The sequence below is a fragment of the Antedon bifida genome, chromosome 1 (assembly GCF_963402885.1).
Source record: "Antedon bifida chromosome 1, ecAntBifi1.1, whole genome shotgun sequence".
In the NCBI taxonomy this organism is placed as follows: Eukaryota; Metazoa; Echinodermata; class Crinoidea; order Comatulida; family Antedonidae; genus Antedon; species Antedon bifida.
Genome location: NC_136226.1, coordinates 5194389 through 5218694, shown reverse-complemented (window position 1 = coordinate 5218694; position 24306 = coordinate 5194389). Strand labels below are relative to the sequence as shown.

At 33.3% G+C, this 24306-nt stretch overlaps 2 protein-coding genes across 2 annotated transcripts; both read left to right on the top strand.

The window, feature by feature from the left end:
- Window positions 1–342: 342 nt before the first annotated feature.
- LOC144843218 (C-type mannose receptor 2-like) lies at window positions 343–7397 on the top strand. The gene is made up of 13 exons (XM_078700041.1): window positions 343–385; window positions 2016–2164; window positions 2798–2916; window positions 3200–3333; window positions 3660–3877; window positions 4048–4136; window positions 4358–4473; window positions 4778–4907; window positions 5459–5541; window positions 6063–6182; window positions 6675–6746; window positions 6878–6910; window positions 7219–7397. The coding sequence occupies exons 1-13, from the start codon at window positions 343–345 to the stop codon at window positions 7395–7397; spliced, it is 1485 nt and encodes a 494-aa protein (XP_078556167.1).
- A 627-nt stretch (window positions 7398–8024) lies between these two features.
- Window positions 8025–24292, top strand: LOC144843155 (macrophage mannose receptor 1-like). The gene is made up of 28 exons (XM_078699920.1): window positions 8025–8100; window positions 8677–8824; window positions 8930–8971; window positions 9312–9485; window positions 9963–10079; window positions 10189–10314; window positions 10875–11120; window positions 11696–11917; window positions 12071–12231; window positions 12580–12687; window positions 13110–13225; window positions 13838–13986; window positions 14311–14525; window positions 14939–15075; window positions 15454–15518; window positions 15913–16119; window positions 16544–16722; window positions 17025–17089; window positions 17464–17564; window positions 18140–18400; window positions 18781–18941; window positions 19446–19551; window positions 19873–20117; window positions 20665–20836; window positions 21325–21582; window positions 21826–22002; window positions 22927–23010; window positions 23954–24292. Exons 1-28 carry the CDS (start codon window positions 8038–8040, stop codon window positions 24154–24156), a joined length of 4308 nt encoding a protein of 1435 aa, XP_078556046.1. The 5' UTR covers window positions 8025–8037; the 3' UTR covers window positions 24157–24292.
- The last annotated feature ends 14 nt before the right edge of the window (window positions 24293–24306 follow it).

The following is a 24306-nucleotide window of genomic DNA, read 5'->3' as shown; positions in this document are numbered from 1 at the left end:
AGGAAGATGTTACATCTCCCTGTTCTATGTCACAACATGCACATTAAAAATTGCTGTCTGTTTAATTAGACCCAGTGTCATATATTAATATTGCATTCAATGTGTTAATTACCACCACAATGTCACAGAATTTGGACCTAATATCAATGATTAACTAGATGGACCGCTGATGATAATTATGATCAAAAGTCCAGGCCATCCTAGGTTTACCTGGCTTTATCCTTATCTTAATGTAACTTTGTTATCAGGTAAAGGCAGAGATCAGCCCCAAAATCCGCAGTAGGTGATCAAATCTCCCAATGGTTTAAAATATTGGGCACGGACAGTGAAAAGCACATCAAAATGATACTAAGGATACTGATTCTCTCATCAATTCTGTATGGAGGTAAGACTTTTAAATGTAGACCTAATATCTTAACGTCACTTTTTAAAATTAACTGTTTTGACTCTGTATAGTAAAACGTAGGCTGAGTAAAAGCTAAAGAAGGGCCTATATACGGAGTACAGAAAGCGTATAACGCAATGTTAATATTTAAAAAAAAATATATTATAGTAAATAATCAGCAAGAACTATTCCATAATAACTTGTTATATAAGTATTGCTAAATCAACGATTTAACAAAATTAACACGTACGTCCGTGTTACAGTAATACTAATAGGCCTACTTATACAACAAATAGTTCCTTTCTAAATTTCGTTCAAAGGTTACCAGTGTATATGTTTTATATCATTAACTTTGTAGCTATGTTTATAAGTATATATATTAGGCCATTTTTTTTACGAACAAGGAACTCTTCTTGGTTTCTTGCTTCTTGGACCCCTTTTCCCACTTAAACACCGTGATTAAAAACTCCGGAGAAACATCGGAGGATGTTGCTAGGCGATGTGAAAGTGGTATTAAGCTCTGTCTACACTATTAAACTTTGTGTGCCCAAATATGGTAGTAATATGCACAAATATGGTAGTGATATGACATCATCATATCCATATATGGACACATCACATTTTTTGACACATACAATTTGAAAAACTTTAGATCTTTGCTTCATAATAAAATAGACGCGAAAAAAATAAACTAAAATTTGTTGGTATGATACCAATATGTATTTGGCCTATACGCCTTTTACAATTATAGTTCATATTTGAATAAAGATTATAAATTTATAAGAAACTTGTAATAAGGATATTAAAATAAAATGTTTAAACAAAAACTTTAGACTTGCATTCGGAATGTAAACAAACTGAAAAGCGCATTTTGTCAATATTTCGCCGTTCCAACTTCCTCCCTCTCTAATCGGATAAGATATCTGTCGTACCAGTTGTAGGGAAGCATCGAGCATGCGCAGTTTAGAGCAAGTGATAATAATAATCACAAATAGTCAAAATATAGATAACGATAATGTATTGAAGGCAAATCAATAAAGGCTTTTAACAAAAACGTTTTGATATCATTACCCACTGTAGTCGATTCTACTTTATATAATACTGCTTAAAGATGTAAACTTGAAGATTAATAAAATCAGACTTTGAATAGATTATTTTGTAGTTTCAATAAAGTCAATCACTTCCGTAGAAAAAAAACCAAAAAATGATGAATGTTTTTACTTATAAAATGACAAAATAAATGGTTAAATTCAACCAAAAACCCATTGGCTGGCAGCCAATTTGACTATTTTTGCTTTAAATTACAGTTTTTTAGGTAAATACATTTGTTTCCCGATCAATTTTTGGTCAAAGTGGATAACTATTAGGTGACATTAAAATGGTATATTGAAAAAAAAATGTTGAAGAATTATTTTTTCAGGGGGACAATACATCTTTAATTAAAGCAATATGTAACAAATTAGTCAAATAGGTTACTTCAATACAAGATGATAGATGATGTAATCAATAAGATATATTAAAGAGTGTTTTGTATACATAATATAGACTGGATTATGTGATATCAGTCAATATCAATGTATAATAAGTAAAATGCATTGTCATCCCTCATGATTTGTTACCCTTTTTGTAGTGTTGAGTCAGCAGTGTGGACAAGGTTGGCAACAGTACGGTGATACGTGTTACCTGATCAAGTCCGATTTAAAATGGTGGGATGAAGCTAGAAAAAACTGTCAGAATCTACAAGCGGATCTTGCCATTATACCGTCACAAGACGTTAATGTAAGCTTCGCTTGTCTATTTCAAGTTTCAAGTTTATTGTTTCACACATTACAACATACAGAATAGAACATAAATTAGTAAATATAATTGTGTGAGGAGGACGCATTAAACCAATGCTTTAAGTTTGGTCCTACAGAGATAAATAAATAAATATTATTATTTAATTGAAGTGAGTGAAAAAACAAACACTTCTTTCTTTCGTCTAATTGACAAATAAAATAAAAAAAAAACAACAACAATAAAGTAAAAATCAAAAAAAGCATTATTTATAGTCTGGCCTAAGTTTTTTTTATTGCTATAACTTCCAATTACAGGTACAACCAAATGTTACAAAAAAAAGGGAATTATGAAGGGGAGGAATTAATCTATGTTCTAGACAGAAATTAGTAAAAAGATAAATATTTTGGCACATATGGCATTTCATACGTATAATACGTATATTCGTAGTATAGTATTCAGACGAAAATCGAAACGTCGACTGATGGACTAACATAAAAAAAAAACAATAACTACAAAAGGCAAGTCTAGTGAGAAGAGAGAGGAGAGAGGAGATGGGTGAGGTATTTTGAACATTTATCACACATCTGCTTTAACGTACTTTAATCATTCTTCTTGTTTTTTTTTATGAATTAGACTTTTTTAAGTGGTTTAATAAAAGATTCTAACCGAGATTTCTGGATAGGATTACATGATACATCGAATGAGGGCAATTTCCAATGGGTTGATGGAACAGCTTTGGATCAATCTCAGGCGTAAGTCAACATCAAAATAATGTTTTTTAACTTACTTACGTTTGGGGGCAGTGAATAAAATGATTCTCCACTGGTCTATGTCGTTGATATTCTAACCCTTTTCACATCTGCAATATTATCAAGCTATAAATGTTTAAATAAACATCAATTTGTCAAGATAATGTCATGACATTCTAGAAAAAGATATACATTCCTTCTTATTATTACTGTTTGTTCTATTTATCTATTTATCAAGTGAGAGTTCTCATTTGTTCTTTCTTTTAATTTTTCTAAATCAATAAAGGAGTTGGAAGCCAGGCGAACCAAATGATTATAATCTCTTAGGAGAAGACTGTGTGCAAGTAAGGGCGGATACTGGCCTTTGGAATGATGAGAACTGTGTTACACCGTTACCGTATATATGCTCAAGAAAACAAAGTAAGTATGTGATGATGATGTTGATGATGGTGATATTAGTTGTGGTGATAACAAGATTTTGACGTTTATACGTTCAGGAATTTTAGGACAGCGGCGGCGACGATGGTGACGATATTGGATGATGATATATACAGATATACAGATATCAACATAGAAATACATTATCCTACTGTGTATAACTACCGTAATACTGTATATGGTGATGACCGGCCACAGTTAGTTGTGGGTGACTCGAGATTATAATTATTATATAGATAAATATAATGTGTTTTATATAGATAAATATAATAGATGTGTAATAAACTGCATACTTATAAATTATTCAGATGTTGAAATAAAATGCGATGAATCAAATGGATGGTCAAACTCCAACGGCAAATGTTACTTATTTGTTGAGGAACAGCGATCATGGGATAGAGCAGCAAGCGAATGTGAATTAGTTGGCGGACAGTTAGTCAAAGTTGAGAGCCAAGACACACAGGATTACCTAAACGTGCTAACGTCACGTTACCGACGGACCTATTGGATCGGATTGTCGGATTCTGTAAGCCAATTAGTTTTCATTTATTCTTAATCTGTATAACAGGCCTACATGTTTAATTAGTAAAACAAATACACACAATCGATCTTTTGTTTTTATAACCTGCTTATAATAACTAAGAACCTTTGTAATTACTAATAAGTATCATTTTGCTTTTTTTTTTTTAAATATAGAATAGTAACACTGAGGGTGACTACAAATGGAGTGATGATACATCTCTTGGATCATATAATAATTGGGCAGTTACAGAACCCAACAACAAGTAAGGAATCTCTAAGATTCATTTTATTTATATTTTAAATTGACGTACGTAGTTTTGTTCTATTTCTGAACACCGCCGCCGGGAACCAACCGTAATTGAAGTTTCAGAAGTTTTTAAACTACAGAGGGCGTACTGATTGGCAGCATGTCACGTGTGTAATACCACACACGCACGAAATTTAAAAGGAAGAAATAAGGTTTAGTTTTTTACTTTTTTCTTAGATATTTTGCATCAGGTGGTAATTGTGCTGAAGTTCTTGACACAGTTAACAGTGTTGGTAAATGGAGTACTGCACCATGTTCGCAGACATTAAGTTTTATTTGCCAAAGACCCGAAGGTACAGTATGTTTTTTTATAATTTGTTTTTAGGCCTTTCTAGGCCTTCCTACCAGCCTAGCCTACTAGCCTAGGCCTCCTAGACCTGGCTGGCTAGCTAGCCTCCAGCAACAGCCTATGCTCAGCAGCCTATAACTTACTACAAGTAGTCCTACTTAGTAGGCCTAGTCCTCAGGCTAGTGGCTATAATTGTAGACCCTAGTAGGAGTAGCAGTGTACAAAATATAGTAAAACAAATGATGATGTTGAGTTTCAACTTTCGGGGTCCTTCACTAGCTTTTACAGTATATTTATGTGTGTTCTAGGTATTTGTGCCACTGGCTGGAGACTATTTGATGGGAACTGTTACCAAATCAATGCAAATAGTCCAAAGACCTGGACTGACTCAAAACATTACTGTGAAGCTCAAGGCGGATACCTTACATCAATACTTTCGTAAGTTGCCTGCTGTTAATACACGCAAACCATTCACTTTAAATTTTATAACTTCCGCAAATTATCCAAATACTGTCAAATCAGTACTGCACTAATGCAATTGTCAATTGTATGACCCACTATACGACCCCCGGGAGAGGTGGGTCATGGGTGTGTCATTTACAAATATTTACTGAAGCAGGGGTGCGTCAAAAAACCTAGAAGGTACGTCACATCAATGAACAATAGTGTGTCAATGTCCATCACTTTACCACTCAAATATCATACACAACATGGTCACAGTGCGTCAAAATGGGTGCGTCATGGTCACCTAAAGGTAAGTCACATTTTTGACGCACGGGTGCATCATGGTATTTATAACTTATAAGGTATGACGCACATCGGACAAATGACACACCTCTTCCCGGGGTCGTATAGTGGGTCATACAATTGACAAGTGCATAAATCCCAGACAATTCTATTTATACCATATGATATTAATCTATTAAATAATTTAATTACCCTTGATTTCCAGTGCTGAATTGCTTTACTTTATAGATCTGTTTTTTTAGGGATCGTGAGAATGAGTTTATTACCAGTCAACTACCCGAACTGAAAAAAGCTGGACGGACCGATGTTTGGTTCGGCATGTCAGGTATGTACAATAGTCATGCAGTTTCTTTGACAGAGAAAGCAGTTGATCCCAGACAAAAAGTATTTGTAGTAAAGATCATCAGATACTAATAAATAAATGAAGACACTTTCTGTAACTGTCAGTAGATGTCTGACGACCTACGCATTAATTAATGTGTTGTCGTCGTCATCTGGACCCAGAAACCACCAAAATTGTGTCGTGAAATAGTCTCAACTTCTTCACATGCGCATGGTTAACTAACACGACCCAGCAATTGCTTCTTACTGACTTAAGATATGCCATGAAAATGAACAGTGTTAATTGGATATTGCCACATACTAAGCTATACATAATTATTACAGTTTTATACCTTCGGACCCAACAAAGTGGTCTCCTTAATAGGTGTGCCACTTAATATGGGTTGGCCATAGTTCATTTCATGGGAAAGTTGGTTTCTACTGTATAAGTAAAGTAGACTAATTTTATGTATTTATATTATAATGTTTAACACATTGTAATGATTTTTTTCTTTTTTTAAATAGATGTTGCAAGTGATGGCAATTTTGTATGGTCTGAAGGTGCACCGATAACAGTTAATTTTTGGAACCCAGGTCAGCCTAGCAATACCAAAGGTCAAACTGACTGTGGAAGTATTTATACAGGTAAATATTTTTTTGTAAAGATTAATAAGTAACTTGCTGAGTAGTAGGTTCATTTGTTTGCTACTGTTGAATAAAATATGATACATAAAATTAAACTGAATGCCAAGCAGTGCAGACCAAAATCCATAAAAGTGCAAACAGAGTTTTAAGCTGTACACTATCAAACTTTATGTGGCAGAAAATGTGATGTGCCTAATGGACATGATGATGTCATATCACTACCATATTTGGGTATATCTCACTACCATATTTGGGCACATCACACTTTTTTTTTCAAACTAGTTTATAGTGTAGACAGCTTTAGACCATCATAAAACACGGAGAAGATGAGAAATTGAGATATTGTCTACAAATCCATACTATGTATTCGGTATGGTTGTAATAAGCCTTAATACAGTACAGTACAGTACTGTACTTAATACGTAACAAGAAATTTTGCTTTGGTTGGTACTTAATACGTAACAAGAACTTTTGCTTTGATTGTTTTTTTAGACTCTGCTACTGCAGCATGGGATACAAAGAATTGTTACGTTCTTCAAGCATTTATTTGCAAGATTAAAGCAGGTTTGTCCAAATTTAATTATATTATAACATTGACAAATGGGAACTGTTCTTTCTTAGTATGACATGAACTAATAATTATGAATTTATAATTGTAAATTATCAATATCTCAAATATTTCATTATTTTGACAGGAGCTGCAGTGCAAACAATACCTCCATCCAAAGGTAAATGATTGTTTTTTCTATTTAACCTTGGTTCACACTGTGCAAGTACTAAGTGCCTGCCATGTATGGTGTGAATCAAACTTTTAAAAAATGTTCTTAAAAAAATAATGTTTTAAATTATTAACCTTTCATAAAAAAAAATGTTGATTTAGAAGTCACATAGAAGTAATATTTACATAACAATAATCTACATCTCATAATTGGAATAATAATTTCAAATTTTCTATTATGTATAATACCAGAAATATAACAATATTGAATCAAATATATCTGCACAGTGAATTAATATTTCTTTTTTATTGTGCTAGAAATTGGAAGTTGTCCATCTAACTGGGCTTTGTTTGGAGACAATTGCTATTACTTTGGAACGAACCCTAAATCATGGAGTGCAGCTAAGACTACGTGTGAATCAATGCAGGCATCGTTGTCAAGCATTTTAGATGCCGATGAACAGTCATTTTTGTCTGGTAAATATGCAAATATTTAAAATCTTTTCAAATTTGTATACAGCAAAAAAATCAAAGCATGCAGAGAGCTATTTAATATTTCGGCCAATATCAAATATGCAGATAACTAAAGATTTTAATAACCCTTTGTGATGTCAACATATACAGTCAACTCTCCCAATACCGGACTCTCTGACAACCAGAAACTCTCCCAATACCAGACTTTTCTTGAGGACCAATGTCCCAAATTCCTTTTTACCATTAAAACCACATTCCAAATATCAGATTTTCCGGAAAACCAGATATTTGGCCGGCCCAAAGATGTCCGATATTAGGAAATGTTGACTGTATATCGATTATTCTGAAGCATGGAAAAAAATTAAGTTAATGATAACTTATGTAAACAAACTTATATACAAGCAAGAAAAACCTACACGCAAACAAAGCAAGTAATATACTTAGAGTCAAAATATGAGCACACAACAATATACATATACCCATATGAGTTACAGAGACAGCCAGTGGGAAAGTTTTTCTTCTTTCTAAAAAATCTACCATGCAAACATAATTGATAGATCAACATTTTCATTAAAAATTTTATTTTGTTTTATCTGACATTAAAATTAAATTAATACTTTATTTGAATTTTGTTTAGTACGTGCTGACATTGCCAAGGACAACATGTGGATTGGTTTTCATGACGCTAATGGCGAAGGAAATTTTGAATGGACAGATGCATCTACGGTAATTATTTCATTTCATCTTTATTATTTTTGGAAATTCAAATTATAGATAAGTAATATATAAACTGTACCAATAAGAAACGTATAGAAAAATACCATATAAACTGTATTGAATGAAAAATAACCAACCTAAGAGTACAGTATTGTATTACTTGGCAAAATAGAATTTTGCTAAATGTGCTTTGTTTGTTCGCACAATAGTCAATTTTTAGGCTATCGTCCTGAGTGTTTGGGTATTAAAGACATATACATACATTTTTTAGAGTATCATATTCCAAATAATAAAGAACAAAATTAGAGAATAAACTATGAATATTCATTAATGGCCATAATGACACCTATTTACTATGAATAATTCTTAAAAATATTTGGTTACCAATACATTTATTATGCAACGATTATTGTAGCCAGTGAACAACGGTGAAGAGACTCTAAATTCAATGGATATGCCTATATACAGAGACACCCTATTCATTGTAAATAGGTGTCATTATGGCCATTAATGAATATTCATCGGGTATTCTCTAAAAAATAGGTTTTTAAATATGATTAATTGGCCATGTTGATACTGTTTTAGGTCACTTTCACCAACTGGGCACCTGGTGAGCCTAACAATGCTGGCAATGAGGACTGTGTTCATCTGGAGATTAACTACTACAAAGTAGGCATGTGGAATGACCTGACGTGTAGCAGAGAAGAAAGTTGGGTCTGCAAAAAGCCTAAAAGTAAGTATTCCAGGTTATTGTGTTTCTCTCGAAATATTCTTTTATTAGAAACAGCCTTGCTATAGTATTTCAGTTGTATTAATATTATTATGGTTATTATTTCAGCTGATGACAATACTGTACACACAGCAACACCTCTCCCAACTGGTATGTTTCACAAAAAAAAAAATTTTTAATAGGCTTATGTTGTTTACATACTGTATGAATATAATATTTAGATAGTCATTGAGATAGCTATTAACATATAAGTTCTGTCTATATTATCAAACTTTAAGTGACAAAAAAATGTGATGTGCCCATATATGGATAGGAGGATGTTATTTCACAACCATATTTGGGCATATCACTAACCTTTTTAGGCGCATCAAACTTTTTTTGTCAAACTAGTTTTATAATGTAGACATAGCTTTAAAAAATATTATTAGGTGTATATTCTTATCAAATCTGATAAAATATAAGTGAATGATTATTTTGAAACTTTTATCAGGTGCTTTTGACACCCGCTGTGGCATTGATTGGGTGTATGATAGTGCCTCTGGCAAGTGTTACCTTTTAAGACCATCTGACTATAAGGACTGGGCTGGCGCAAGAGACCAGTGTCTGATTGAAGGCGGTGACCTTGTTAGTATTACATCGTATGAAGAAGAAAACTTCCTTATATGTAAGTAACTGGAAATCAAACCAATCAACGTGTTACATTTGTTACTAAAAATGCTCTGATTGGTTAGATTATCTAAACCATTCCCATAAATAAACCAAAGGAAGAATTTGAATAAACTACAGTAGCTAATTATAAAAGAGAATTAGTTGAAGATGTATTGTCCCCAAAAAACATGAACAAATAAAGATTATTTTTTTCTTTAAATTACATTTTTTTCAGGAAAATAATTGTTTTTTCGATCCGGTTTTTGGTCAAAGCGAATAACTATTATGTGACAATAAAATGGCATATTCATCAAAAAAATTGTAAAATCTTAATTTTTTAAGACGACAATACATCTTTAAATATTTTTATTTAAATTTTTTTCTTTGAAAATTCTTTTTAATTCTTATTTTAATACATAATAATAATTATCTTTTTCATGATTTTGATCACAGAGTACTGTATTTATTTATTTTGATGTACTTTTTCAAATAGCTCTTTTGAGAGGTGTCACTGAGCCTACAATGTGGATAGGAGCCAATGATCTGACGACTGAGGGTGGCTGGGAATGGACCGATAAGGAACCATTTGTATACTTTAACTGGAAGAGTGGTATGTGTATGCAACTTTCTATAAAATAATAATATAAATAAAAAACAGTATATGATAGCATTCTTGTTGACCAAGCCTTTAAAGTAATTTACATATAATTTGTTTACAGGTGAACCAAACAACGATGGGCCATTTTCAGGTGGTGAAAATTGTGGAGAATTAATTGTAAATCAAGGAGTCTGGAATGATCATAAATGTGAAAAGAATTTTATTGGATATATCTGCAAAAAAGATAGTAAGGAAAATGTCATAGGTCATGTTAAGTTTGTGTACTCTGGTGTTCATAATCAGTTTACCATGTTCCACATACTGTACTACCTGACTCATGCTATATATTGAGCCAATTATGTTTTTCAATTTTATGTTAAAATCTGAGCTACACTGACGAGATCTAATAAGATCAGTATAAGTAACAGTATTTCTGCTGAATGAATACTTTTACTGTTTTTTTTAACTGTTTTTTTCTTTATTACCAATACTTGTAATATAAACTCCAAACTAATTTATTTTTCAATGAGACACTCACAATGTCTTTGTTTCAATTGAATATTACAATTGTCTACATGCATTTTCAATTGTTTATATTAACAATATAAAAAAAAAAATTAAATTTATTCTGTTAAACGTTATTGGAGTTTTCATTAGTTTGTACATGTTAGTATGCCTAGCACAGTAATATAAATGTTATTATGGAATTTTCTACCCACCAATTGGGCCTCCACTTCTGCCATGTTCTTTCACATTCCTTTTTTATGCCAAACTCATTCTTTCAAATTTTTTTTTCTTTAATTACAGAATACATCAACAAGTACTTCGATTCCTACCATTATGCTTTCATCAGTGGCAAGGACGACATTGTGCTGACGGATGTCTATCCAAGTGACTGTGCCAAAAGGTGTATTGAGGGAACTGGCTTCACATGTTTAAGTTTTGATTACAATCGTAATCAGAAAACATGTCAATTAAGCTCTTTCAACAAGGATAGTGCTGGCGGGCTTACTCCAACTTACACTGGCGATATTTACGACCATTATGAAAGAGGTATTTAAATAATATATACAGTCAACTCTACCAATACCCAAATAGGTTTTCTGGAAAGTCTGGTTTTCGGAATGTGTTTTTAATGGTTAAAATGAATTTGGGACTGTTATGTTTGGACTTCAAGAAAAGTCTGATATTGGGAGAGTTTCTGGTTTTCAGAGAGTCTGGTATTGGGAGGGACTGTACACGAGGTTATGAATTTTTAAATTTATTTTTAACAAACTGAAGTAAAAGCGTAGATGGTAAAAGTCAAATCTTCTGAAGAAGTTTTTTCGTGAACCTTTTTACCGTCTAAGTTTTTTGGTTTGATAAAAAGACATTTTTAAAATTAATTTGCTAATAAAAATCAGACAGACATTTACAAACATAACAGTTAATTTGTTATGTTTGTCTAGTGTCGTACATAAAATCTATTTCTTTCGAAAATATTTTCTTACATTTTTTCTGTTTCCTTATTGTTTTCTTCTATTTATTATCTTTTATTATGTTATTTGAAAGAGAACAACTCAGTGTAGAGTCCTAAATTCAGAAATTAACTCATTAAAGATGTATTATTATACTTGATTTTGTACTAGATATGAATGTGCCAACTGATGCCCCTCCTACTACACTACCCGCATACTATGGATGCCCCAGTGGTTGGAAACCATACGATAACTATTGCTACTATGCTGATAACACAGTGGCCGATTTTGATGCTTCCAGTGTGAAATGCCACAACCGCTATGCAGGTGCTGAATTGGCATCAGTCCACAATGTAGGAGAGAATAGTTTCCTGTTGAATCTTGTTCAACAAGGTGGAGTATTTATGTTTTTGAAACACTATTTGATATTCATTAGTATGATAATAATATAATTATAATAGTGCATTATAATGATATAGTGAGGATATTGGGGTTTTCCCCTATGCAATAAAAGTTCTTTTAATAGTACAAAATAAATTTCTTCAGATCTTTTTGGCCACTCTACTTGGATTGGAATGAGTGATAACAACAATGAAGGAACCTTTGCTTGGCTTGATGGGTCAAAGGTCGATTTCACCTACTGGGGACAAAACCAACCTGATAATTGGTATGATGGAGAAGACTGCATTGAGCTTCGCTACTGGGATGTAAGCTTTTTTTATTATGGCTTTTTTTACTTGTTTGAGCTCTGTCTAGACTATCAAACTTTATGTGATAGTAAAATGTGATATGTCCATTTATAGACATGATGATGTCATATCACACTACCATATTTGTGCATATCACTACCACATTTTGGCATATCACTACCACATTTGGGCACGTCACACTTTTTTTGTCAAAACTAGTTTGACTTTAGTCATGGCATCAAACAGTATTTGACTCTTCAGTTTCTTGAAATCTGATGGGAACAAATTTGATTTTATGTTTTATAGTAAAATAAGACAGCTTCTGGCAGATTATTAATCATCCTCGTAAATGGTATTTTTTTTCAGGGAACTTGGAATGATAACGTTTGTAGTGGAGCATTTACATCTATCTGCAAAATGAAGAAGATCGATGTGGGAAATACTGCAATACCTACTGACAAAGGATGCGGTGCTGTAAGTCAAAATATCTGTATACAAACCATAAGTTTCAAAAGTGTTTTTTTTTTAATGCTTATCACTTGATTTTTGTTTAAAGATGTATTGTCCCCTAAAAACATGAAAAATGAAGATTAATTAAATCAGAATTTAAATAGGCAATTTTCTAGTTTTAATAAAGTTATTCACTTCTGTACAAAAAAAACCTCAAAAAATAATGATTTCATTTAAAAAAAGCCAACGATTGTCTGACAGACAATTTAAGTATTTTTTGCTTTATATTAACATTTTTTTCAGGTAAATCTTTTTTTTTCGATCCAGTTTTTGGTCAAAGTGAACAACTATTTTGTGATATTAAAATGGCATATTCCAAAAAAAAAAATTGTTTTAGAGGGAAGATATATCTTTAAAATAAAAAATTATTTTTGTTTTCAATAAAGGGCTGGATTGGTCATGAGTACAGATGTGTGAAGATAGTGAACAGCCCAAAAACTTGGCAAGATGCAGAAAAAGACTGTAATGCAAATAATGGAAATCTTATGTCTATCCACGATCAGTAAGTATGGGCGCTGGTTACTCATTACATGTCTTAGGTCCTGTTCAGACCTACGGAGTTATGCTTTCCTATTGTACGCGATGTACAACTCTATAGGTCTGAACCAGGAAAAGATAGTGGAAGCCACCTCTTTCGACACTGATCTTTTGTTCTTTACAACAGCTCAAGGTACAAGATTAGTGAACGACGCTTATGATACAAAAGTCATGCATCAACAATTTTGACCTCTAAACAATCAAATTTATTTCTGCATACCAGATGTTCGCCCAGTATCGGTGACACTTCAGTTTCAAACGAAAGCGTTAGTTAAGCAAATCTGAACACTTTGCTGTTACAACGCTAATTATAATATGACATTGCTTGTGATACTAATACTAAAGCTGATGGCTAGTCTTAGATTCGAGCCCAAGGAAGCACCAACTGGATAATAATTTAGAGGTCGCAGACACTCACATTTTCTGGCGCATTGTTGCTGTCGCAACCCCTTGACCGATTGTGTTGAATAAATAAATAAAATGCATTTTGTAACTAGACTTCGCAATAGTGATTCTAGCTAACTGTAATGTTTTAACCCCTTAAAAGCATAATCTAAATATTTGTTTTTTTTTTTAGGTTTGGTCAAGCATTGTTGGAAAGTGAGTTGAGTCTAGAAAATGGAAACAATTACTGGATTGGCTTGAGTGACACTGTTACTCCAGGCACATATGTGTGGTCAGATGGTGCTTCGGTTAGTTACACTAACTGGGCTCAAGGACAGCCAGGTTAGTTCATAATATTCTGCTACAATATAATGAGCCTGTTCTTGATATTTTTTCTGTTTCTTCATTGGAGTGAATTTATATTATCTTATGTTAACTATGGAATAAACCTAAAATGTAAAAAAAAAATTCATTTTAGAGCATCCTTTTATACATACCTAATGTACAGATGTGAAAACATATGAACAGCCTTGTTTTGTATGGACGTGAATATTGTGCATCCTCTAGCCTACTTGGCTAAGGTGTAGTGCTTAGGCCTAGAAAATGTTATACATTAACAATCATTATTCCTACCATATTGAATTCATGAACACAATCTTATTTCAGATAACAGTGGTGGAGATTGCGTATCTATAACATCGGGTCAGAGTTCACCAGGTTTCTGGATAGACACAAACTGTGCTCTTGGACTTCCATATGTGTGTGAGAAGAGCCGAGTTGGTTACACACACCCACCTCACACAAACCCCCCTCGTACAACACCCCCAAGTGACCAGAAATGTGCACCGGGATGGATTGGCTATGGAAGCTCTTGTTACTTGGTTAGACTTTGTTTTTCTTTTTCAACGCACTTAGATATTCAATATTTACCTAATTTAAAAAAAAAAGGTTATGTACTAACAGTAAGCTTACCTTTTTAAAGAATATAATGTTTAGGACCAATGTACATTAAATTATGGTGTTAATAAAAGTGATTTTTGAATGACTTGGTTAGATTTTGTTTTTCTTTTCAATGCACTTAGGTATTTAATATTTACCTAATTTAAAAAAAAAAGGTTATGTACTATTGTTTAACAGTAAGCCTACCATTCTAAAGACTATAATGTTTAGTACCTATGTACATTAAATATGGTGTGATTTTTGAATAAACAATAGATATTTGAGCAGATATGTTTAAAAATTTATCTTTGATATCAAATCTATTCAAAGTCAATTTTGTATAATTTTTTTTCAGCCAAACGAAGAATCCAGTCAAAATAACAGGTTGTCATGGTTAGAAGCCCAGCAGTCTTGTTTAAAAATGGGTGGTGATCTTGCTAGCTTCCATAGTGCTGCAGAGGAGGCTTATATACTTGGTAGATTTACACCTATGTAAGTTTTTTTTAATTTTATTTTTAAAACCAGAACCAACAGCAGAAACAAATCAGCCACTTACAGCTTGGTTTAACAGATACAGAAACAACAACTCAGAAACAATTACGACTATTTTTCAATTTCCCTTTTTACTTCAGTTTTTGTACACACATTGAGAGTTTAGTATGAACTATTTTTAGTAGTATATAGGTAATGTTGGTAGTGTATCACAAAAGAGATGTTTTGTATTTGGTTTATAAACTGAAAAGTATAGCAAATTATTTTGAATAACATATTGTCCTCCAATAGATTTAAGATTATCACTAAGTAATTGTGGTACACTATTAAGAAATAAGTAACATTTATTAATTTTGAATATTTGTTATATTGCTTTAGTGATCAGGAAAACGCTTACTGGTTAGGCTACTGGATTGGTCTAAACGACCGTACCATTGAGGGCGGTAAGTTTCCTTGTTATTTAAGCTTGGTTCCCACTAGGATGCAACGCAATGATGTAAATGAATTAACCAATGACAAGCGACAGTTTGAATAATCCATTGCTTCTGATTGGTCAAATTACTTGTGTTGCGACCTAGTAGGAACTTAAAAAATGAATGTCTTTTGCCGATGCTTCTGTAACTTTTTCATATGTACTTTTTTTGGTTTTTTAGTTCATCAACCATGTGAGCTTTTTGTTGATGACTTTTTCATCTATTAATGTATTTTATTCTATTCTTTTTAATGATATTTCTCTTTGATGAATAAAATTAATGAAATGAAAAAATGAAATAATATGCACATGTGTATGCCTATAAAATTCTTTAATTTACTGTATTTTATTTGTCTTTTCCAAAGGCTATGAATGGAGTGACGGTACAGCTGTTGGTTACACAAACTGGGGAGATGGTGAACCTAATGATAGTGGATCTGAGGAATGCGTAGAGATGTTCTTTGATGGTCAGAGAGGCTGGAATGATATGGATTGCTCAACGGTCAGAAACTGGATCTGTAAAATCGCCAAAGGAGTTACTCCTATAACACCATCTCCTGATCCAGATGCACGTAAGATGATGTTTTAAATTAATTAATTAAAAATTAATTAAAACAAATTAACTTTTAATGAGCTGTCAGAATATAAATTATATTATGCATATTTTTCCGAAGGATGTGGGTGTTTCAAACTTATTCTTTGCCTCGTCAGCCTCAAGCTGGCTACGGACCTGGCTAATATTTTATTTTAGGTTTGTTTTAAACTGAAAAATTGGTATTTATTGATCTATCCAAGTAAATAAAGCTCTGTCTACACTATCAAACTTTATGTGACAACAAAATGTGATGTGATGTCATATCACTACCACATTTGGGATATCACTACCATATATGGGCTCATCACACTTTTTTGTCAAACTAGTTTGATAGTGTAGACAGAGCTTTAACCTATCACATTGAATATAATAATAAAGATTGATTTTTTTTTTTATTAAAGCTATACCGTGTCCGTCAGACAATAGCTGGGTCTATCGATCACCATATTGTTACTACGTGAGTCCAGCCTATGGTACCGGACGTAAAGGATGGCAAGATGCTGAGGATTATTGTAAAAGTAGAGGCGGCCACTTGGCATCAATTCATGATGTATTTGAGCAGAACTACGTTTTTAGACTTGTAAGAAATATTTATGTTTTATTAAAAGCACATTTTTGTAGATTTTTTATATTTTGGTGAAGTATTCATTTATGGCAAACCAATATAAAATGCATGCATAAATGTGACCAACCCACGTGTGACTATACTCAAAAGAGGTCCTGCACAGTATCGGAAGATAATGAGATGAAAGTAAATCATAATATTAGTAATAATTTATAATAAGTTGTTGACAGAATTCTTTATGGTTTTTTTTTGCTTTTGCTTATCTCATTTATTTTATGTTATTGGCTTTCTTTTTGTATTATAATCTAATAATCTAGGTAAGCAAAGTCATTGGGTCTTACTGGATTGGTCTACGAGAACAAGCAGCTGGAGGAGATTATAAGTATGCACATTTTTTTTTCTGTTTTATTTAAGTTAATTCTTTGCTTATGAAATATTCTAAAGTTAAAAAAATTAATGCTTTAGTACAGCTTCTATAGTTGCCACAGATTGACTTTTTAGTAAAAATTGTTTAGTAAAAATGATTTATTTTAAGTTGATTCTTTGTTTATGAAACATTCTGAAGTTCAAAAAATGAATGCGAGTACAGCTTCTATAGTCACCACAGATTGTTGACTTTTTCATCAGTACTTCTATGAATGGATGATTAGTTGGGAACATGAACGGTAGTTGATCGTACCGTTTTGATCATGCGATCATTTGGGAAAACACCTCACAACGCTTTTATTTTAAAAAATGTATACAATTTCTTAACAGGTGGAGTGATGGTACGCCATTTGATTACATATTCTGGGCCAATAACGAACCCAATGATTTCAATGGAGCAGAGCAATGTGTTGAACTGGAAGTACAAAAATGTAAGTGTTGTGTTTTGTCATGACAACCATTTAGCATTATATGAGACTTCTGCAAATTGTCACATTAAGGTGTTTTTTCATTGTAAGGGTAGATTTTTTAAAGAGAGCTAATCAAGTGATTTAAACAACATTAAAATAAACTAATTTTTTATTTTATTTTCAATCTTTCATTTCAATAATACATTGCAATACAATTAGAGACTAATACAAAAATTAACAATCAATTCTTCTATAGAAAAACACAGATCATAAAGAGTAATGCAGGTATTTAAATACAGTATCTATATGATGAAAATGTTTGGTTACAGTATCTATACAAGAAAATAGCAGATAACAAACAGATAATAAGGATTGAAACGTTACTTGAAAGTGTTTACATTGTTTATATGAGAAAATAATAAAACATACGGATTATAAAGAGTGATAGGCCTACGTTACAGGCATTTGATTGCAAAATCTATGTAAACTAGAGTTTATTTAAGATTTTACAAAACGGAGAACACAATTGTCTGTTAATGCAGTATGAACCATAAATGCATTTAACGAAATATGTATATGTGATATTTAAATTAAAGTGGCTGCATGGAATGATCAAGCTTGTGGTATTCCTGGTCCGTTCGTTTGCAAAAAGGCGGAGGATAATATCAAGCCAATCACAAACGCTCCTACTCCACCACCTACTGGAAACTGCCTGAATGGCTGGGTTAAACACAGCAACCGTTGCTATAGAGTGTATGGAACGGAAATTGCTGACAGACTCCAATGGAGTGATGCTCGCAGCATGTGTCTCGCAAAGAATGCAGATCTGGTCACCATTCATAACAAAGAACTACAAGGTATAGTACTTCATATGATCCTGCTTCGTGAATAATACTGATAGATAAGCTGATATCAATTTGATCTCTGGTGCGCGTGTGTACAATTGAGGGACTAGTGCTGTTCCGCTGTACCACACCGAGAGTGTTAAAGAGTTGCTATCCAATCGAGATTGAACCATGAAAGCCCCAGTGGTCTAAGGGCTAGGACATCTGCATATCAAGCAGAAGGTTCCGGGTTCGAATCTCGGTTGGGGCGACTTTTTCTCATTCTCACAGATTTCCTCATCTTTATCGTTTCAAATTAATTAATTAAATTTCAGTATATCACTGGGCGGGTTAGACTTTTGACTTTTGACTTTTAATATGTGGATTTATCATTAAAAATGTTGTCATTTCAGCTTATTTGTCAACATATATAAAAACAGCAAACACTGATATTTGGACTGGTCTAAACGACCGACATACTGATGGTAAATTTGCCTGGGTTGATGGTACAAGCCTAGACTTTGAGGCTTGGGCTATGTATGAACCAAAGAGTGGAGTTGTGTTACCAGATGGGGTAAGATACAGAAAATACTGCAATTACCTTACTAAGCGAATAACTATATAAAACGTGGTCACTATAGGTCAATATACACAGACGAGCGGTAACGGTAATAAAAACATAGAATCTGTTATTATGTTATTCCCTATGACCATTTACACAAAGCTCAGAGCGGACGACTGGTTTTTCCGCGGAGGATAGATACAGATTCTACATGGGACAAGCTACACAGTTTTTGGCTTACTGTTACCTCTGTGTAAATAGGGTGTAGACAGGAACCAGAGGAGGAGAGTATGGGCAGATCCTGGCATTCATAAAACCAAGTTTAGAGTTGTGTACATAAATATATTTTTACTGGATGAAGATGGGTCACTCACATAAGTATGTCGCCAGTGTAGAATCATGCTGAAAATAATAGTAAATTGCATGATATTGCCCGAAGAGGAATGCTTTGCACCCCCATTTATATGCCATTAGGACCATTTTTAACTTAAATCCTCTAATTTTCTGACCAAACAGAGCTCAAGTGATTGTGTAAAGATGATGAACAGTGCTGAACAGACTGGTAAATGGGATGATGTTGACTGTAGCAGTCTAAATGCATATGTCTGTCAACAACCTCTAGGTAAGTCAAACAATACAGACAGTTCTTATTCTGTTAAGCTCTGTCTACAAAAAAATATGATTTGCCCATATATGGACATGATGATGTCATATTACTACCATATTTGGGTATATCACTACCATATTTGAGCACATCATACTTTTATTGTCAAACTAGAGAGAGATTTCTTTAGTTTGAAATGAAGTATATAAGCATGATATATATGCCTATATTTTACGTTAGTAGAAGCTAGACAGGTTAGTTCAGAAACTGAAATGAGAAATGGCGAGAAATAAAGAACAAAAGATTCTTAAATTACACCTAATAATTGATATATTTCAGACCCTACACTTCCCGTTAATCCTGACAATATTGAATACTGTGGTCAACCAAATTTCCGAAAGTATGGTGACTCTTGCTACATGATGGACACCACAAAGCGTGACTTTGCTTCAGCCAGGCAGCTGTGTGAGAACCAGAATTCAGAGTTGGCGAGCATTCCTGATGGATATGAACAAGTCTTTGTGGAATCACTTGTTTATGGAAATAACAATGAGCCAGTTTGGATAGGCATGATTGATATGAAAGTATGTTTATTTTTTTGTTAAATACTGTAGTGGGTTTAAAATTGGTATTAATTTAAGATATGATTTATAGTTTCCCTTTCTTCAACATGAAATTTAACACGCATAAAAAAAATTACATAATGTAAAATTGAAATGTATTGTGTAGAGCTATGCCAGTTATGTTTGTATTTTTCACTTTATGAGTGTGTTAGCCCTGTTAGCATACAAAACAAATTTGTTCTGTAATAAAGTACTATGAAGTAACAAAGTTTTATTTTTGATATATATTTAACTCTACCAATGGTATCGAGCACTGTAACCTAACGATCTAGTTATCCCTTACTCTTATACATATAAAATGTTATCTAATCTTATTTCTATAGAAATTTATTGTAGTGTTGAAAAGGCTTTGCTGTTTCTGTTTTCATGCATATGGATATAGTACTTTTGCAAAACAAAAGAAATTTAATTGAAGTCCAAGGTTAATCATTAGTCTTGATTGCCCACTGATGTTGTCCTTTATAGCTTTTATTTAACTATAATTATTATTCATGTTTCCTTTCTGTAGGTGGAAGGAGAATATATGTGGTTAGATGGATGGCCAATTTGGTACACTAACTGGGCAGAGAATGAACCTAGCAAGGGACCTGGCGAGGGATGTGTCAGAGTGAATGATGATGGTACCTGGGAGGATGCTACTTGCACAAGCCTTCACTACCCTCTCTGCAAGACTACTACTGGTAAGTTTATAAAACTGGTGTCGCAGAATTTCAGCAGTTGATGATCTCTAAGTCCACCGCATTTTGTACAATTGCAAAGTTGGCAGGCAGTTGGTCAATATATGACAAAGGACTAAAGGATCTTTCACACCTGCAAATCCATCTATCGATTGGCACATAGCCGTGTGGAGCGCCGGACAGAAACTGTGCCGTAACAGGTGTGAAAGGCCCTTTATGCCTGCAGACAGAATGTTCAATGTCAACTGTTTGTTTCTTTGTATATGTACTGAAATAACCACATACATTATAATATCTTTAAAAAACCCATTTTTTTATGTATTGAATGTACATTTTATTTCCCACCCTTTCATTAATGAATCTTGCGTGACAAGTAATTTCTTCTTGCAAGATCCTCTATTAATGGGATTGTCGTTATTGTTTAATTATTATTATTGTATTGTACCATTGATAGAAATTAATAAATGTTTAATATCTTTGCCTTGTTTCAGCTGAGAAGCCAGTTACACCTGCACCACGCCCAGGCACCTGCCCAACTGATGAATGGGTTCCTTATGGAAGCCACTGCTACTTCTTTGGCGTCTCTTTCACCTCCATCTCGTGGGCAGAGGCAGAGTTTGCCTGCTCATTGAACCATGCAGGTCATCTTGCCAGCATTCACAGCCGAGCTCAAAATGAATTCATTCGTGCTAATGTGCAGAGCTTTTTAGGCAAAAGCGTTTGGGTTGGACTGTTTAGATCAGACAGTGGTAGGTTAGACATCTGTCTCTTAGGAATATTATACTTATTAACTAATGTATCTTATTTTACAAAAATTCTTAATATTATATATATTAACTATTGTATCTTATCAGACAAATGATATCTCTTTATGTTTTTGGATTATGACAAAACCTGAAAATGCTAAGTCGACATGGAAAATTATGGTTTTTTTTAAAATTAATTTATTCAATAGCAAGAAAGTATTAATATTCTGATGGACTTGGTTTCAGGTGGATTTATGTGGTCTGATGGTACTGGAGTAGATTACACATTCTGGGATGATGGACAACCAACCATGACTCACAACGGAAAGCATGAAAACTGTGTTGAATTGTACCCACAGTTTGGTTATTGGAATGATGAGAACTGTAACGATGGCCAAGCTTATGTTTGTGAAATTCTTAAAGGTATGACATTTTAAAGTTATCTGTCATCATCTTGGTCTATCAGGCCTAGGAATCCTCTTCTTGCAGTCATTGATGGTTGTTGGTTTGTGCCTGACAAAGCTTTCTGGGTGTTCAGTACCAACTCAGTGAAAATGCTTTCAGGTGACCAAAACCATGGAGGAAATATATAGGCAAACCATGGGACTGGTATACCTCTAAACCATGGAGGAAATATATAGCCAAACTATGGGACTGGTATACCTCTAAATCATAGAGGAAATATATAGCCAAACTATGGGACTGGTATACCTCTAAATCATAGAGGAAATATATAGCCAAACTATGGGACTGGTATACCTCTAAACCATGGAGGAAATATATAGCCAAACTATGGGACTGGTATACCTCTAAACCATGGAGGAAATATATAGCCAAACTATGGGACTGGTATACCTCTAAACCATGGAGGAAATATATAGCCAAACTATGGGACTGGTATACCTCTAAACCATGGAGGAAATATATAGCCAAACTATGGGACTGGTATACTTCCAAACCATGGAGGAAATATATAGCCAAACCATGGGACTGGTATATATCTCTAAACCATGGAGGAAATATATAGTCAAACCATGGGACTGGTATATATCTCTAAACCATGGAGGAAATATATAGCCAAACCATGGAACTGGTCCCTCCCTGCCCAATCTTTCGTGGTATTTTTTATTATAGGTGTTAATATTAAGAATCTTATTTCTGTATCAATCGTATGAATAAATTGAGAACCACGTTGTAGAGAACAGTTTAACATTAAGCTCTGTCTACACTAAATGTGATGTGCCCATATATGGACACGATGATGTCATATCACTACCATATTTGGGCACATCACACTTATTTTGTCACACTAGTTTTATAATGTAGACAATATTTTGTTGTTTTCAGGAGCACCAGTGAGTTCGACAGACGATGGACCAAATCCACCTATAACGCCAACTAACAAGGATGGAAATAAGGAACCAACTACAGGTAAAATATATCTATAGGCTAGAGTATATATTTAAGATATCATTAGAAATTGCTTGTATTGTGTGTTCATTATCTGCTCTCACTCCATATCCATAAGCTAGATTTAATGCTCTACATAAATATAATCAGAGTTTATTGTTTTGTCAAAAAAAAAAAATATCAGCATCATAATAGAATTCAAACTCAAGACTCTGGAATTTGTAGTATTCGTCGCCACCAAAGCTACTCCATATTATATGCTATATACAATTTGTATTAATAATCTTCAAGAATTAATAAATTTATATGTAGTACAGTAATGGTGTAAACGTAGTTTCATTCATTTCAATTTCATTGGTTCAAAGAAAAAAGTTACTATAAATAAATATACCAAATGAATGCTTTTTGGTTGAAAAATTTTCTTGGCGTGAAAAAAATCCTGACATCGGAACAGAAGACTATGAAGTTGGTAGGTAAGCATCATTACATCCAACCTACTTCATTGCTATTAGAGTACATAACTTCTTAGAGGGATCTATATTTATTAGTGTCCTGGAAATGTATACTACTTTAAATTATCATTAAGTATCATGACCACCAAGCTACTCCTCCATACACCTGCATCATCATCATCATCATTGTAACTTGTTTTCAACACACAAATAATAGGAATTTAGCAACCTACTTATATATTTCATCGGTGGCCTATAATCTGTTTAAACTGCATCAAAGAATGGAGTAAGGAAGCACCTCCCAATATCCCTTCAAGCACTCAATGAATTATTATACAATTAGATCTTAGGTCGTAGGTGATTGCAAATTAAAAGTCCTTAATAATTCAAATATCATTAATATATTAATTTGTATATATATATTAAAATAAAAATGTGAAGAGAATATGTGAATAACACAGTAAAAAGAAATCAGCATATTGTTTTAAAATAATTTAAATTATTATGTTTAGGTTTGAGCCCTGGAGGAATTGTTGGCATTACGTTGGCATCATGTGTGCTTCTGCTTGCCCTCGTCATGATCGCTTGGTTCATCGTACAGCGCAAGAAGTTCTCATTTGATGACAGCAAAGCTATGAGTGGTATAGATAATCAATTATATGAAAGTGGAACTTCTTCAGTGCAGATAGATAAGAAAGCTCAAGCTGAGGCTTAATAACACATGGGGTTTTTTTTTGACATTTAATATTTTTCCTGTTGTTGTATATTTCAATATTAATTAATAATTGCGCAATACCGTGCAATGCATGTTTTTCCACTATGTGTCTACATGACCATAGATTGATATATAGCTTAAATTCTTAAA